Source organism: Xyrauchen texanus, chromosome 29, assembly GCF_025860055.1.
Source record: "Xyrauchen texanus isolate HMW12.3.18 chromosome 29, RBS_HiC_50CHRs, whole genome shotgun sequence".
NCBI lineage: Eukaryota > Metazoa > Chordata > Actinopteri > Cypriniformes > Catostomidae > Xyrauchen > Xyrauchen texanus.
This window is the reverse complement of record NC_068304.1, coordinates 13884913-13901876: the sequence shown is the minus strand read 5'-3', so window position 1 is coordinate 13901876 and position 16964 is coordinate 13884913. Positions and strand designations below refer to the sequence as shown.

The 16964-nt window shown below is 39.5% G+C and overlaps 1 protein-coding gene across 3 annotated transcripts in view; it reads left to right on the top strand.

The window, feature by feature from the left end:
- Window positions 1-309: 309 nt before the first annotated feature.
- The window catches only part of LOC127623258 (fibrillin-1-like), an 82579-nt gene continuing 65924 nt past the window's right edge, over window positions 310-16964 (top strand). For 2 of the 3 annotated variants that reach the window (XM_052097628.1, XM_052097627.1), the window contains exons 1-8: window positions 310-435; window positions 573-743; window positions 1710-1792; window positions 3989-4087; window positions 7184-7279; window positions 7388-7483; window positions 12351-12548; window positions 16675-16800. In XM_052097628.1, coding sequence (XP_051953588.1) covers window positions 589-743; window positions 1710-1792; window positions 3989-4087; window positions 7184-7279; window positions 7388-7483; window positions 12351-12548; window positions 16675-16800 — 853 coding nt within the window. In that variant the 5' untranslated portion in view covers window positions 310-435; window positions 573-588. The remainder of the gene's footprint in view (window positions 436-572; window positions 744-1709; window positions 1793-3988; window positions 4088-7183; window positions 7280-7387; window positions 7484-12350; window positions 12549-16674; window positions 16801-16964) is intronic. The other variant, XM_052097629.1, reaches the window with a different exon arrangement.

The window sequence follows — 16964 nt, the reverse complement described above, 5'->3', positions numbered from 1 at the left end:
GAATCAAACCCCTTATAGGCAACAATACAGTTTCACTTTATAACAATAACACTGGATTCAATTGAAATGAAAGGCTCTGCGTGATTAGCGAACCCATCGCAGTTGATTCCCGCAGTGTCTCGCGAGATCAGATGAGCGCGTTTTCTGTTGTGGCTGGACGAGATTTGAGAAGTAGCACCAGAATGAGCGCAGATCTTCGTTGATGCAGTAAAGCAGAAGCATACTACAGCCTGTAGCGCTTCGTGTTGCAGCTCTGCACTTTCTTTACTTTATTTTCATCTTGACCATTTTTATTCGGCACTTCAAAGACTTTATTTTAGCACAATTATTTTAGAAACTTCATCATCTTCTTCTTCATCTTCTTCAACATCATCTGCTGGAGGTGCAGAATCTTTGCCTCAGTTTATTTTAGTCTCTGCGTTTAAAGTTTCTCTGGTTTGTGAGCCTTCTTCATATTCCACATAAACACACTTAACTAACATGCATAAACACATATAGAAGTCACCTTTGTTCTGTATATTTAATACGTTTATTTTAAGTTTTGTTATTAATGTCAGTTGTTGGTCGTGTAGCTGGAGCGCGCGCAGAATGAGGCGGCTGCTCGTGCTCGCGGCAGGATTTTCAGCGCTCGTGTTGCTGTGTGTGTCTGCGCAGACGCTCGACGTGAGTGCAGACAAACCCGCTGAGCAGCAGAGATCAGACAGATCGAAGCGTCGGGGCGGCGGGCAGGACGTGCTGAAGGGGTAATTAATAACATCAGTCACTCCACCACAGCCAATTAACCACTATTTACTCTAAACACAGCTGTAAAGCTGTTTTTGCAAACACTTTAAATGACACTGATCATGTTGCAATTTGACATATTAGTTTACACGTTAGTATAGGTCATTTCGCACTAACTTCAGCAATGTTAGTAAAGTAATAATTTTTGTGAGATTGATTGAATTATGTTTTAAGTTCACTCTCCAGACTGCAGACCAGTTCTCTGTTTACACAATTTCTATGAAATCAGTGTTCCCCTGTTCATGGTAAACCTCTGCCTTGTTTTTGGAATTGTAATTTCCAGGGCTGGTTGAATTAATACAATCTTAAAAAGTAATGGAAAGTCATATACTTTTCTATTTTATGTAGTGCCTAAAATTGTTTCATGTTATACTCTGCTCTAAAATATTTATTTAGCTAGAAATTGCTCTTTGTGAGCAATCATGAACAGGTGTCAATAGGTGTGGAAACCCTGTTTATTGCAAACAAACTTACAGTAACTTAACAATAACACAATTTTTCTCTTTTTGAATATTGCTGTGACCTGCAGGAAGTGCTGTTGTCACACTTTTGTTGGATGTTTGTTTGTTTGAAATCTCTTAAACAAATCTGTGTTTGAAAAGACGACACACACACACACACATATACATTATTTATGGGGCTTTACAGACTGCTGATCCCAATAAAACATTTAATAATTGTATGATTCAAATATCAAGCACTCTGATTTACTGGAAAGACAAATCCATCCTGTCACTGAACTGAAGCCAAGATTTTTTCAAGATGTTTTCGAAGAGATTTCAAAGTGTTTATATACTTTTTGCTGGGTAACGTGTGAAACTATTACCCTGGGCCCAAAAGTAAATTAACCAAACTCTTTTCCTGTTGGTAATTTGTCTAAAGGTTCTCATTTTGTGAACTGAAGTTTAACATCCTCTTTCCTGTAGGCCGAATGTGTGTGGATCACGTCACCAAGCGTACTGCTGTCCCGGGTGGAAGACCTTGACCGGGGGGAACCAGTGCATCGTTCGTAAGTCCTTATTCACTTCCTGTTTGATGTGTGGTGGTCCAGCACAAGTAAACTGCTTAACACACGCTATCAGCAGAAATGTGCAGAGCTTCAGAGAGGAATGCAAACACACGTGGCCCTGAGCGACTGTTACTCAATTGTTTACTTTAGATGGAGGATGATGGGGCGTTCTGCGAGCTCGGGTGTTAGTCATACACTGTCTGCAGTGTCGGCACCAGGATGAATTGGATAGGGGGGCATTTGAAGTTTCAAAGGAAGCAAACAATCACTTTATCCTGTACTGTACTGTGATGCGACTAAAATACGTGCTTGTGTTATTGTCACCATCTGAAGGACAAAACAACCTACATTATCCTAAAAACACAAAATATCCTAACTATTATTTATACCTTTTTACCCTGATAGAAAATTCAACCAAATTTAGTAAAATTATTGTTTAATTCCATGAGGAAATTTTTCCGGTGGAGGCTGATATTGATCAAGCCAATAAAATATTGCAAGTTTTATTATATCTTTTTTGCTGCTAATTATGCTCCTATACACAATTATGCTCTTTCTGATATCTTAAAATTGTTTTGATAGTTAATTATGTTATGTATTAATCTTTCCGATCACCAACCAACCCAACACTTGTCAATATTGCAGAATTGATCAAAACTCACCATGTTAAGAGCAACTCCATTCTTCACTTTTTCTTTGAATAGAATAAATGTCCCTCAGTCTTTCACTTTTGATCTCCTTCAATATTTTGGATTTCACTGATATTTTGCTAAATGTCACTTTCTTCACACCCGTCGCCTTAACCACATCCATGCTTGATGACGCTCTAACATGATATTGAAAGATGATTGGCTTAAAAGTTTACTTCAGATAATTATTGGTGATTAATGCAGGAGGCAAAAATCTATTTTGATCTGAAATTCAAATCCATTGATTGATCAGTTTACTCAGCAGAGCCTTTTCTCAAGTCTCGAGTTCAAATTCCGAAGGAGCATTCTCCAATAAACCAAGTAAAATAGCAAATTATATTATAAAATATGTTAGGCACTAGGTGCATTTTATTTTGTGAGTTGATTAACTTGACCTGTACTGTACGGCACTATTTTCACCCCTGTCACCATGTTTGGCTTTCAGCTGGTAAAGGCTCTTTTTCCGTGGGCAGACTGCTTATCCTGTTTCTGTGATGTAAACAAATAGCAGCCGAAGTGAGTTTGGGTGGTGAAATAAAGCAAATGGAGCTGCCCAAAAAAGTTATTCACAAGACCACAATTTATTTTAAATGAGGGGCCGAGCAGAACGGAGAACTAAACTGTCCCAAATATGCTGCATGTGTCTCATGTCAGCAGAGGGAGTGCCCTGCCCCCAGAAAACACTGCAACGTGAGAGTGCCTGTATCGCATATGCCATCTTGAAGAAATTGTTTCTGTCAGTTCATTCAAGTAGTTAAGTTTTTATATTTCATTTGAATTAATTTACTGGTTAATTTATCGTAAACAGTAATAGATTTACATGTTGAGTCTGTTAAGCAGAATAAAACACATGTGAAAGATATAACAGTTTAGTCTGATGGGTGGTGGGCGGGGGGGCAGAGTGGTCTGGCACAGCACGACCTTGAATATCTGTGCAGCTGTATTTATTCATCCTCTAAATGAATAGAATGGTAGTGCTTATGAAAGCTCTTGTGCATGTTGGGTTTTGTGATTTTGGCTGTCTGCCGTCTCCGGCAGGGAGGGTGGGGTGATATTGTTTACATGGGAAGGTCAGTCACACTAACGGATCTCAGTGGTGCCAGTTGAGTCACAATGGCCCAAAGTATGACCTCTCAATGACCATGTTTACATGCTCAGGAACATTTTGATACTAATCCAAATTTGGTAATATTCTGATTCTATGCAAGCCATGTAAACATGTTGACCTGATCTAAATAACTTTGTGAAGTTTGTGAACCAGAACTTTGTGAATGACTGCTGTTTCAATTCTGTGGAAATCTGTGGAGCTTTCTGAGTGGTTCTGCATGCACATTTCGTTTAGGGAGGAACCTACTTATTCAGAATGACCACTATAACTGAATATTTATCCACATTTTTCGAAACTACAGGACTTCTGGTTGCTTCGTGATTCAGGGCAGTTGTGAAAAGTCCAGCAATCAATTAATGTGACCAATTATTGTATTTCATTGCTTGTTCCTATTATCAGCGATTTGCCGCAGCCCATGTGGGGACGGGTTCTGCTCCAGACCTAATATGTGCACCTGCCCTACCGGTCAGATCGCAACCACCTGCGGATCCAAATCAGGTACCAGAGTTCTGTCTGTCTGTCTGTCTGCCTGTCTCCACTGGCTTGTCCTGTCACTTGTTCCATTCAGAAGTGATCCTCCCTATAACCTATTCCCTTCCAAGGCTTTACCAACAAATGTGAGAGCTTTAGAGGGCTGATATGTGTGATTCGTGACTCACTTATCAAGTTTCTCAAATTTTAAGCATACCAATTTTTTTATTTGTTTTAATTTTGTTTTTATTAGGAACAACCCTACAAATGGGCTACTGTGATTTTTCTCCTTGTGAAGTAAAAGTAAAAAAGCTCCTAACCCTGCGAAGACATCATTTACGCCATTTGGAACACAGTGGTAATCAGAGTTAAAGTGAGGAGTGGTCATTTTCAATTAGAAAAACAATTCATACATAGGGCCCAATTTTAACCCTCTGGGGTCTGAGGGTATTTTTGGCCTCTAAGTTTTGACATGTCTTGACATTTGTGCTTTTTTCAGTTGCTTAAAAACATATTAATGGCTAAAGTCTGATAACACTGTATTCAGCACAAACTGGGCTACAATAATATGTGAGCAACATGTATGTACAGGTTTGTATTTTCGAGAAAATAACATTAATGCATGGTTTTTGAAAAACTAACATTTTAAGTCACTGAAATAAGGCCATATAACACATACTAAACATTTGTCCACAAGACTTTTGAGAACTGGATCTTGTAGCCTAGAGTTTTTGCTACAAAATGATGTGAAAACCATCCTGATCACTCATTCGTACAAAACAATATAGTAATTTAACTTTTGTAAGACAATTTTAGTGTTGAAAGGTAATATGCGAGGAGGCGTGAATGATCATGAATGTGGATTGTAATTCACACATGAGAGACAAAGACCCCTCCCCTGGGCCTATCAATGAGGGATAGAGAATGAACGTGAGGAGACTTAATGATCCAAATCAAGTTTTAAGTTAAAAGAAGTAATCTGACTATATGTTTCCTTTACATAAAGACTTTACTTAATTTTAGACCTACACTACTGTTAAAAGAAGTCTCTTCTGCTCATCAAGGCTGCATTTATTTGATCCAAAATACAGAAACAACATTGATATTCTGAACTCTTTTTACAATTTAAAAGAACAGTTTTCTATTTTAATATATTGTGAAATGCAATTTGTGATCAAAGCTGAATTTTCAGCATCATTACTGCAGTCTTCAGTGTCACATGATCCTTCAGAAATCATTATAATATGATGATCTTCTAATATGGGCATATTTAAAGTGTATTTTACTAATTTAACCCTAACACATATTTGCAAGCACAAGCTTTGTTGATGACAATGAGGCATTATAAACACATTAAAATATAATCTAAACATTCATATTATTTTTATATCATATTACATATCATATTTATATTATACAGCATACAATTTAAATACCTGCTTTAGCCGAAACAGCATTTAAATGTAACTAAAACTTGCTTATTAGGACATATTTCAAATGTCAATACTTTGAATCCTGGCTGGCAAGTCTGGAAACAGTCAGCTAATGCATAGCATGTCAGCTAATGAAAACTAATTGACTTACTCGTCCGAAATTGTATCCTCGGCTTGATCAAGTCTCTCTTCAAAATACAAACGTTCATCGGAGTCCCGCTCTTCTTCTGAGGAAAATGTTAACTCTTCTATAATATCCTGGAGCTTTCTCGCCTGTGTATCGTTGCAAACGCGCAGAAAAATTAATGAATCGTGTTTACAAATGGGGCGTGTACCATTTGCATTGATTGTCGCAGCAAATTTGCATATGAATGGCGCGCTCTGCTGGTGGGTGTGATCACATTACAGATAATTAGATAGACCAGTAAAAACTGTACATCGCTTTGTGTCAAACAGATTGCATTGCAGGAGAATATTTGTTTTAAATTTGAATTGTTTTATTTAAAAGTAGACATTTTATGCTTTCTTTAGACATATGTTTCATGTTTGTTTGATAAGAATTTAAGTTTCAGTTCATTTTTGTGACACGTTTCAGAAATATGCTCATGAACACAGAGACTGCTGAAAGCTCACACTTTATATTTTCTTTATTTTACAAAAGCACAAGGTTTTGTTGTTATTGTGAATGTACATAAATAAAAGTAGACCCTTTATAGTCTTTAATGATATCTTACACTTATCTGTATACCCAAAAAATGACGTAGTATTTTAAGTTGTTTCTGCTGTAATGACGAAAATATCCAGCAGGACACGCCGGTGCGTCCGTTGACCCCAGAGGGTTAAGAGCACCATAAGTCATAATTGAAAAGTCAGTGGGCATGGTCATGAAGTTTTTGTATTTTCAAGCACGCATGTGCTAAGTCTAGGTGCAAGAGGGTTTGGTGAGATTGCGCATACAGTATGCTAATGGACTGGGACAAGTACAATTGAATTCTGAGGTTCTTCTCCGGTTATTGCACAGTCTGCGTCCTATTACAAAGTCCATTCATGTCAAGCACCAGCAAAATAAAATGAGACAGCACATTCATAAGAAGTTGGTAGATTAAATGGACTGTATGCAATGAATTAGACAAATAGAAATATGGACACATTAATTTTATATGCTTTGAAAATTTTATTATCAATATATTACCTATTCTCGACAACTGTGATCATTAGGGACATCATTTGATGTTACTCTATTTTTTCAAGAGTTTGGACATAGACTTTATTACCACCTGCTGGTGGAATCTTCAAACTACAAATGCAGGAATGCCGTTTTCAAAAAATACTACAAAAACAGACCTGCTCTTGAAGCATGTTAGCGCTTAGCATTTTCTTATATCTCAAGAAAATAGTAAACTGCCCTTTCGCCACTTCATTAACATACAATATACACCAATATATAAGTTTGCATGGATACACCCAAAGTTAGCACAAACATTCCCACCCACCCCACTCACGAAAATATTTCCCATTAATTAATATAATTTTTTATTGTAAAAATGCAAAAGGTTTTATTTTAGGGTTAAGGTTAGGATTTGGGTATAGGTTAGGCTTTAGTCATTACAGTTAGCTAAGTAAACATTTGTGTAGTTGTATAAGTGGTGTATATAATGTACAGCACTGTATGTGTAATGTTTTATTTCAGTCCAGAACTGTAACATTCGCTGTATGAATGGTGGCACGTGTGCAGAGGATCAGTGTTTGTGTCAAAAGGGATACTCTGGAGCTCACTGTGGCCAACGTAAGACATCCCATAATACTACAACACATAAATATCATCCATTCTGATGAGCATACTGTATATCAGTGTCATATCATTAAACATGTCGTCTTCTCTCTCTCTCTCTAGCGATGTGTGAATCTGGCTGTCTGAATGGGGGTCGGTGTGTCGCTCCAAACCGTTGTATGTGTAATTATGGCTTCACTGGTGCTCAGTGTGAAAGAGGTGAGACAACACATATACACAAGTTTCTACATTTTAAAAGGCTGTTACTCTCTTAGTTTTGGTGAGCTGTTTCCTCTCAGTAAAATGTTGTTGAGGAGTGTGTGTGTGTGTGTCTCTTGAAATCCTGCTCTCTTTGTATTGTAGATTTTATTAGCTGCAGATGTGCTGGTATTGTGTTCTTGTGAAGGCACAGAGCGTTCTGTTTGTTTGATGCCAGTCTTTTCTCATTTGAACACATATTTATGTACAAACAACATGTGGAAACATCTCCTTATGACACATGCTCATCCTGAGAGCAAACATGCAGTTCCCTGCTGCAGCCTGACAGAAACAGAACAAAAAAAATGCTTTTAAGAAGGAAAATAGTTATAAAAGCTGATAATGCTTAAGCACAATTTAAATCTGTAAGTATGTCATTTCTGCGGCACTAGCGCCACCACACGGAATTGCAAAAGTAAACTTTGTTTTCAAAACAGAACTGAATATGGCCCCCATCTGCTGTTGGTCAAACAAAGATAGTCCCATCCCCAACTTAGCCATTGGTTGAGTAACGTTGTTGGGGTGGGTCTAAGCGAGTGGCACAAAACAAACAGAACGATTTTCTTTAGACAATTACAAATATGTGAATGTGATAACATTAGAAATCAAAGCAGGTGGTATCTAAAAACAAATGTTGCAAGAGCTTTTCTCAGAAGACTTTTCTTGAATGACATTTAAAATAAGGAATAGTTCACCCAATAATGATAATTCCCTCATCATTTACTCACCCTTATGCTGTCTCAAACTTATGTAACTTTCCTTCCACTGCAGAAACAAAGGTATTTTGATTAAGGATGCACCAGCTCAATACCTAGATAATACCTGGATCAATATCGGCTCCGATACGGTTGGTTTTAACTGGATCGAGTATCGGTTTGACAAGCCCAATCCATATGGGATAGGTGCATCCCTGAATTTGCTTGAGAGATGATGTGAATATATCCATATAACGTCAGGTCGAAACTTTCAAGCTCCAAAAAGGACATAAAGGCAGAGTGTACACTGCATGCACATGCATCAAGCCTGATGAAGTTTAATCAAGCTTAAAATCATGATCACACCAAGGAGACTGCAAATGTTAAGATTTGAAATGAAAAGGAGTCAAATTTTGGTCTGTTTTCACCCAAACCCGATATCGCTTCTAGAGACATGGATTAAACCACTGTAGTTTTATGGATTACCTTATGCTGCCATGATGTCCTTTTTGGACCTTGAATGTTTGGATCCCATTTACTTGTCTTGTATGGATATATTCACATCATATAATCTTTGTTTGTATTCTGCAGAAGAAAGAAAGTTATACGAATTTGAGACTGCATAAGGATGAGTAAATGACCTTTAAGCAATGGTATCAATGTGATTTTAGTAATGCCTATGGATTAACTATGGACATGTTTCACTACCTTTTGACAACCACAAAGTGTCACAATACTTTTTCTTTTTCAACACGATATCTATTGTTTTATTATTTTATATCCAACAAACTTATTTTGTCAAATGTTTTGTTTGAAAAGTGTGGTTGTATTTTTGTGTATGAGTTCATTGAGGGTTAATGAAATAAAGTGTGTGTGTCTGGGCTCTGAATGAGCTCTGTCTGTGCTCAAGTCACATTTCTATTAATGATTATTAAATTGGATTTGTGCGGGAATCAGGCACACAGAGAGAGAAGTGAACACACTGACATTCCGAGAGATTCCCAGAGATTTATCCAGCTGATGAACTGCAGGATATCATGAATTCCATAATGAATCAACCATGAGTAATACTGCCTGCCTGAGTGTGTGTGTGTGTGTGTGTGTGTATTTGTCTGTGCATGTGCATATGTGTTTGTGTGTGCTCACTTTATCGCTCCCAGATGTTGAGCAGTGCAGGGAGTGTCCCCTTCGGACATACACACACGACATCACATTGCACACAAGTGCAGGGTGTTGTCCTGTTAACATGATGCTGCTTTGAGTTGATCACTGGAAAAACATTAAATCTGTGAGACATAATTGAGACAATTGTTGACATACAGTAAGAGTATAAAACTATCAAATGAATGTGGATAGAATAGCTCAGAACATTTGATCTGAAGTTAAAGCTGAAGGTGGCAAACGTAAATTACTTAAAGAACTAAACTCAGCAAAAAAAGAAACGTCCTCTCACTTTCAACTGGTTTTATTTTCAGCAAACTTAACATTTGTAAATATTTGTATGAACATAAAAAGACTCAACAACTAAGACATAAACTGAACAAGTTTCACAGACATGTGACTAACAGAAATGGAATAATGCGTCCCTGGGGGCCACCAGCTGCATTAAGTCTTCCACCATGGCACTTGCAAGTTCCTGGACATTTCTGGGGGAAATGGCCCTAGCCCTCACCCTCTGATCCAACAGGTCCCAGACGTGCTCAATGGGATCAAGATCCAGGCTCTTCGCTGGCCATGGCAGAACACTGACATTCCTGTCTTGCAGGAAAACATGCACAGAACGAGCAGTATGGCTGGTGGCTTTGTCATGCTGGAGGGTCATGTCAGAATGAGCCTGCAGGAAGGGTATCACATGATGGAGGAGGATATCTTCCCTGTAATGCACAGTGTTGAGATTACCTGCACCGCCCAAGACCATGATGGACCCTCAACCTCCAAATCGATCCCGCTCCAGAGTACAGGCCTCGGTATAACGCTCATTCAATAAATGATAAACTTGTGTCCGACCATCACCCCTGGTGTGACAAAACTGCAACTCGTCAGTGAAGAGCACTTTTTGCCAGTCCTGTCTGGTCCAGCAAAGGTGGGTTTGTGCCCATAGGTGACACTGTTGCGGTGATGTCTGGTAAGGACCTGCCTTACAACAGGCCTACAAGCCCTCAATCCAGCCTCTCTCAGCCCATTGAGGACAGTCTGAGCACTGATGGAGGGATTGTGTGTTCCTGGTGTAACTCAGGCAGTTGTTGTTGCATCCTGTACCTGTCCCGCAGGTGTGATATTCGGATATACCGATCCTGTGCAGGTGTTGTTACACGTGGTCTGCCACCGCAAGGACAATCAGCTGTTCTTCCTGTCTCCCTGTAGCGCTGTCTTAGGCATCTCACATTATCAATTGCAATTTATTGCCCTGGCCACATCTGCAGTCCTCATGCCTCCATGTAGCATGCCTAAGGCATGTTCACGCAGATGAGCAGGGACCCTGGGCATCTTTCTTTTGGTGTTTTTCAGAGTCAGTAGAAAGGTCTCTTTAGTGTCCTAAGTTTGACCTTAATTGCCTACCGTCTGTAAGCTGTTAGTGTCTTAATGACCGTTCCACAGGTACATGATCATTAATTGTTTATGGTTCATTGAACAAGCATAGAAAACATTGCTTAAACCCTTTACTATAAAGATTGGATTTTTACAAAATTATCTTTAAAAAAACAGTGTCCTTAAAAAGGGATGTTTCTTTTTTTGCTGAGTTTATATTACTGGACGAATTTATTGTTTTGATTAACTACTCAACTATTTATTGAACTATTGGTGTCTGTTATCATATTGCTTTTGCCTTAAAGTAATAAGCCACTTCAGGCTTTGCGTTACTGGTTTCAGTCACTTTGCTCACTTTTCTAACCTTTACTCATAGTGATATCATTGTAACGCACATTCTCACATGGCTTATGGCTGTATCAGAGGTTGTGCACAAATAATCGTTTCACATCACCTTTTATTTATTTTTAAAGTGACATTGATAACATTAGAACTTCTGTGGCAAGGGCTCTTTTGGTCAAACAAATCACCATGATGTGAGTTCTTGGCTTTTTCTATTTATTCTGCTCTTCCAATGTGAAAAAGACACTGCAGTCTTGTGATCTAGTCACACAATTTATATCCTATGAATTATTACACTGGACTACATTTGGAATCTTTTGTTTCTCTCTCCAAATTCTCATCTCTTACATCTGTCTATTTTTGTGGGGGTGTTTAAAACGTTCTTTTCTCACCATTTCTTCACCTCTAATTTAATCCCTATTAGCATCCTTTACTGTGGGAATGTCTCTAAAGAGAAACAAAAATACAATAGATCAGATACCTTATTTTTGTATCTGTCAAAATGAAGGAAACCATGTTGATTTTAATATTTGCTAGATGAGGGAATTTTTTTTGAGTTAATGCAACCTCTAGACAGAACGACTTTTCAGGCACTGTGATCAATAGTAGAGCAGGTCTTTTTTGATTATAGACCATTGTGTCTCTGTTTTAATTTGGAATGGGTCTTTAGTGTGTTTAGATGGGTTTGCCATGATTACATTTCCTGTAAATGTGAAATTCAACCAAAGCTTTGTGTGTTAGTTGTTAAATGTGGTTCTTCATTCTGGGTCCTTTGAAGTCTTCTAAATCAACAATATCCCTGTTTTAAAATTCTCACCCACAAGCCTTTTTCAGATCACCCTCAGCTAAACATGATTGAAATATTTCCTGTACAATGCTCAGTTTGTGGTGTACTGTGCTGTCTTCTTGGATTGCAAAAAATAATTTTCTTACTCAATATTTTTGTCTTTTTAGAGTAGCCTTATCAAACTAAATTAAGTGAGGTTTATACTTGAACCAAAAAGAGGAAGAAGAAAAAATCTCAACAGGGAAAACAAGATTATTTTTCTTTTCCCATTGGCAAAGACTTTATATTTTGTTTTATTCAAACATCACAACATTTTGTTTAATTTCTTAGAAACCAAAACCTAATATCTTTTGTTATTTTGCTTCTCAAATAAATGTCTTGTTATACGGCTGTTCAGATATTTTAACTGGAAAAATAAGACAAAAAAAATTATTTTTGCAGCGTGACAGTAATATGTTCTGTTTGTGTTTTATAGATTACAGAACTGGGCCCTGTTTTGCATCTGTAAATAATCAGATGTGTCAAGGGCAGCTTACTGGAATCGTGTGCACCAAGACATTGTGTTGTGCGACAGTGGGTCGCGCCTGGGGTCACCCATGTGAGCAGTGTCCTGCACAGCCACACCCCTGCCGCCGGGGGTTCATCCCTAATCATCGCTCAGGAGCCTGCCAGGGTGAGCATACACACACATACAGAGGTCAGCTCTAATTGAGTCAGATTGGGTTTGGTTCTAATGGAACGCTAGCAGTCATGCAAACAAGGATGGACACACTGTCAGAACACATTGCTATATGCCTCAACGACCCAGACAATTCTACATCACTCACTGCAAAAACACAGACACAGTGCTCACTTAGTAAAGCTCTTAAAAATACAGTCACTCTACACAAGTCTACTCATACAGATCAGCTTTCATTAGAAGTTCCTTCAAGATAAGATAATACACTCAAAGGTTTACACAGACACACAAAACAATTACTGGTAGATTGATCACTGTAAACAAATCACTCAGATGGTCCACCAAATGAGCTGTGCTGGGGTATAATGAGCTGTGTTAGTGTGATCTGTGCTGCTGGTATGAGCTGTGCTGTGTGTTGTCATGATATAAGCTGTTATGGTGTGACCTGTTATGGCATGAGCTGTGCTTATATGAGCTTTGCTGGCGTGTGAGCTGTGCTGGAAGGAGATGTGCTGTGTTGGGGTATGATGGGTGTGTGAGCTGTGCTGGCCTGTGCTGGTGTGAGTTAGTCTATGGAGGAACGATCTGTGTTTGAGTGTTCTGGGATGGGTTGCACTGGAATGAGTAGGGCAGGGTGTGTGATGAGTTGGTTGTGAGCTAGGGATGGGCATTTTGGTTTACAAAACCCTGTTTTGTAAAGGTTTTATGACCATCACTGTTGTGATTGACTGCAGAAAAGTTCCCAGACAGGTGACTTGAATGACACGGGGCTTCTCTATCTTGCAGCTTGTTTTTCTTTGCCAAACTGTATGATCCAGATGCGTCATTAAACTTGAGATTAACCGTGGTGCAAATGCTTACTGGACTATTGGTGGAGAACCGTATGGTTCTATTTTTTACAGAGAATTACGTGAGCTGTGCTACTGGGAGATGTGCAAATGTGAGATGTGATAATGTGAGCTGTGCTAGTGTGAACTGTACTCTGTTGAGGTATGATGGTTATAGGTGTACTGTGATAGAATGTGCTGGGATGAGTTGGGCAGTGGTGTGATGAGCTGTGTTGATGTGAGCTAGGGCTGGGCATTTGGAACTTGTCGAGTACTCAAGGGGCAATGACATGTACATAACTCTATACTGTATATAATAACATGCCTTGCAAACAACTTTAGCTGCTGAATTGCGTCTTGTTGTTCCAGTGTATCATCTATTCATTATTATTCTAAAATTGTTCTAAAATAATCTGTTAAAAATGTACAAAAGATTGCATAATCAAAATATATAATGCATCATATTTTGTCATTATGTGAAAATTCACTGCCCAACTCATTGAAAGAATGTGCACAACGCGTGGCACTAAAAAACGTTTTTTTTTAGTGACTGTCTGAACCGTCTATTTTCAAATCACAGTTGGCTTAACAGGAGATGCCATAACCTTTGCATTTTTAATATGTGTGTTAAGTTGATATTTTTAAGATGCTGCATTCTGTTCCATCTATCTGTGTTCTGTCTAGCTGTTTGAAACGCTCACAGCACGTTGAGTCCACTGCCGCACTCCTGGTGTGTGTCCCCAAGTGTTCGCTCCTGTAGAGAAAGCCACGATGCTCTGTGTTGTAGTTGCTGTGATGATTCATGAAGCCTTCCATTAATCTCAGAGAGTCTGATTATCGTAACAATAGCATTGCAGCGTCCTATATCAGTTTGGTTGCTATGAGACGTCTCTGACAATCAATTTACCCCTCAAAATCACAACGTAATCAATCTCAAAATTAAAAATTAGCTCGCTATTTGACACGTTTTTGTTTAGTTGCCAGGTAATCGTCACTGAATTTCATATTAAGTGAAAAGTCTCTTCATGCATGATCACCATCGATCATCGTTTTCATGATCGATCATTGCTGCCATGTCCGAGTTCCCGAGGACTCATGCCCATCCCTAGTGTGAGCTGTGCTGGTATGAGTTCTGCTGGTGTGAGCAGTTCTGATGTGAGCTATGCTCGTCTGAGCTGTGCTGGTGTGAACTGTGCTGTGTGAGCTGTGCTAATGTGACATGTGCTTGTGTGAACTGTGCTGTGTTGGGGTATGATGGGGTTCAGTATAATGTGTTGGTCTGTGCTGGTGTGAGTTAGGCTATGGTGGAGTGATCTGTGTTCGAATGTGCTGGGATGGGCTGTACTAGAATGTGTTGGGCAAGGGTGTGATGAGCTGTGTTGATGTGAGCTGTGTTGATGTGAGCTGGTCTGATGTGATCTATACTCATGTTAGCTGTGCTGGTGTGGGCTGTGCAGGTGTGAACTGTGCTGGTGTGAGCTGTGCTAATGTGAGATGTTTTTATGTGAGCTGTGCAAGTGTAAATTATGCTTTGTTGGGGTATGATGAGTTTGAGTGTACTGTGCTGGCCTGTGTTAGTGTTAGTTGGGCAGGTTTATGATGGGCTATTTTGGTATGAGCTATGATGGTGTGAGATGTGCTGTTTTGGGGTATAATGGGTGTGTGTTAGCTGTGATGGCCTATGATGGTGTGAGTTAGGCTATGGTGGACTGGCTGTGTTGTGTGAGCTCTTCTGATGTGATCTATGCTCATGTGAGCTGTGCTGGCATCTGCTGTGCTGGTGTTATCTGTGCTAATGTGATCTGTGCTAATGTGAGCTGTGCTAGTGTGAACTGTGTGGTGTTGGGGTATGATGGGTTTAAGTGTACTGTGCTGTGTGAGTAGGGCTATGGTGAGGTGATCTGGGTTTGAGTGTGCTGGGATGGGTTGTACTTGAATGAGTTGGTCAGGGTGTGATGGGCTGTGTTGGTCTTATACTGTGCCAAGCTAATGTGAGCTGAGCTGGGGTAAGATGGCCTAAGGTGAGCTGTGCTGAGGTGAATGACTGGAGTGAGCTGTGCTGATTTGAGCTGTAATGATGTGTTCAGTGTTAAAGAAATAGGCTCAGCACTGTTGTGAGCTGTGCTGGGCTGATGCGAGCTGTGCTGTGGTAAGAAAGGTTGGCATGAGTTGTGCTGTGTTGATGGTAGCTGTGCTTTGGTAAAAAAAGGATGGTGTTAGCTGTGCTGGGCGGATGTAAGCTTTTCTAGGCTGTGGGAACAAAGGCTGGTGTGAGCTGCAGTAAACTGTTTACGTAAGCTGCACTGGGCTGATGCGAGCTGTGCTGTGATAAGAAAGGTTGGCATGAGTTATGCTGTGTTGATGGTAGCTGGGCTGCGGTAAAAAAGGATGGAGTGAGCTGTGCTGGGCGGATGTAAGCTTTTCTAGGCTGTGGTAACAAAGGCAGCTACGCTGGGCTGATGCGAGCTGTGCTGTGGTGAGAGGGGTTTCAGGCTCAGAAGTTTTTCAGAGAATGGCTGCAGTATGTTTGAGGAAGTGTCTCTAATTCTCTTTGGCTCTGTTTAAGTGTGTGTGTGACTATAATTCCTCCAGCTGGGTAAATTCTTTTATCGTCTGGCTTTCTGAGCCACACTAGGGAGAGCTTAGCCTTTTCTAGCTTTTGTCTCTAGTGTCTCTCTCTTTTCTGTTTAAAACTTTCTCTTAAGATCAATCTGTTTATCTCGACTTGTATTATCTTGATATGTATTTCATGCCCAGTCTCTCTCTCTCTCTTGGATACAGTATAATCTATCTAATGTCTCTGTCTGTTCTTCACTCACACACTCGGCTCTTAGTGTGTGTGACTCAGTGCTACATTCTTGTGTGTGTGTGCATTGAATCTCACACTCTCGCGTATCTTGTGTGCTGTGACATTGAATGACTGTTCATGTCTTAAAAGAGAGAAGAGTGTATGTATGAGTGTGTGTGCATGTGTGTGTGTGTGTGTTGTTTAGTGTCGTCTCACAATGTATATATAATATAAGATCATGATGATCTTATATTTGTCTTTCAAACACAATAAATTACATACACACACACATTCATGCTGCTGGTGCTGAAATGATAATATATATATATTTTTACATTTTTATTCCGTTTTGAATTATGCACACTGGTTTCAATACATCTGTTGTGTTGTGTTTTATTTAAAGCATTTCCTCTCTCTCTCTCTCTCTCTCACTCTCTCTCTCTCTCTCTCTCTCTCTCTCTCTCTCTCTCGCTGTCTCTCGCTCTCTCTCTCTGTGTGTTTGTAGATGTGGATGAGTGCCAGGCCATTCCTGGGCTCTGTCAGGGGGGAAACTGTGTTAATACTGTAGGCTCATTTGAGTGCAAATGCCCTGCTGGACACAAGTTCAACGAAATCTCACAGAAATGTGAAGGTGAGAACAGGCACGCACGCACGCACGCACGCACGCACACACTAACAATCAGAAGACACAGAATGTTCACCTTTGCAAAGTCCAACTGAAGTTTGTCATCTGTTTCATTTAGGAAAGAAAAATGACAAATAAGATCTCTTTAATAGCTCAGTGTATCTTCCTAG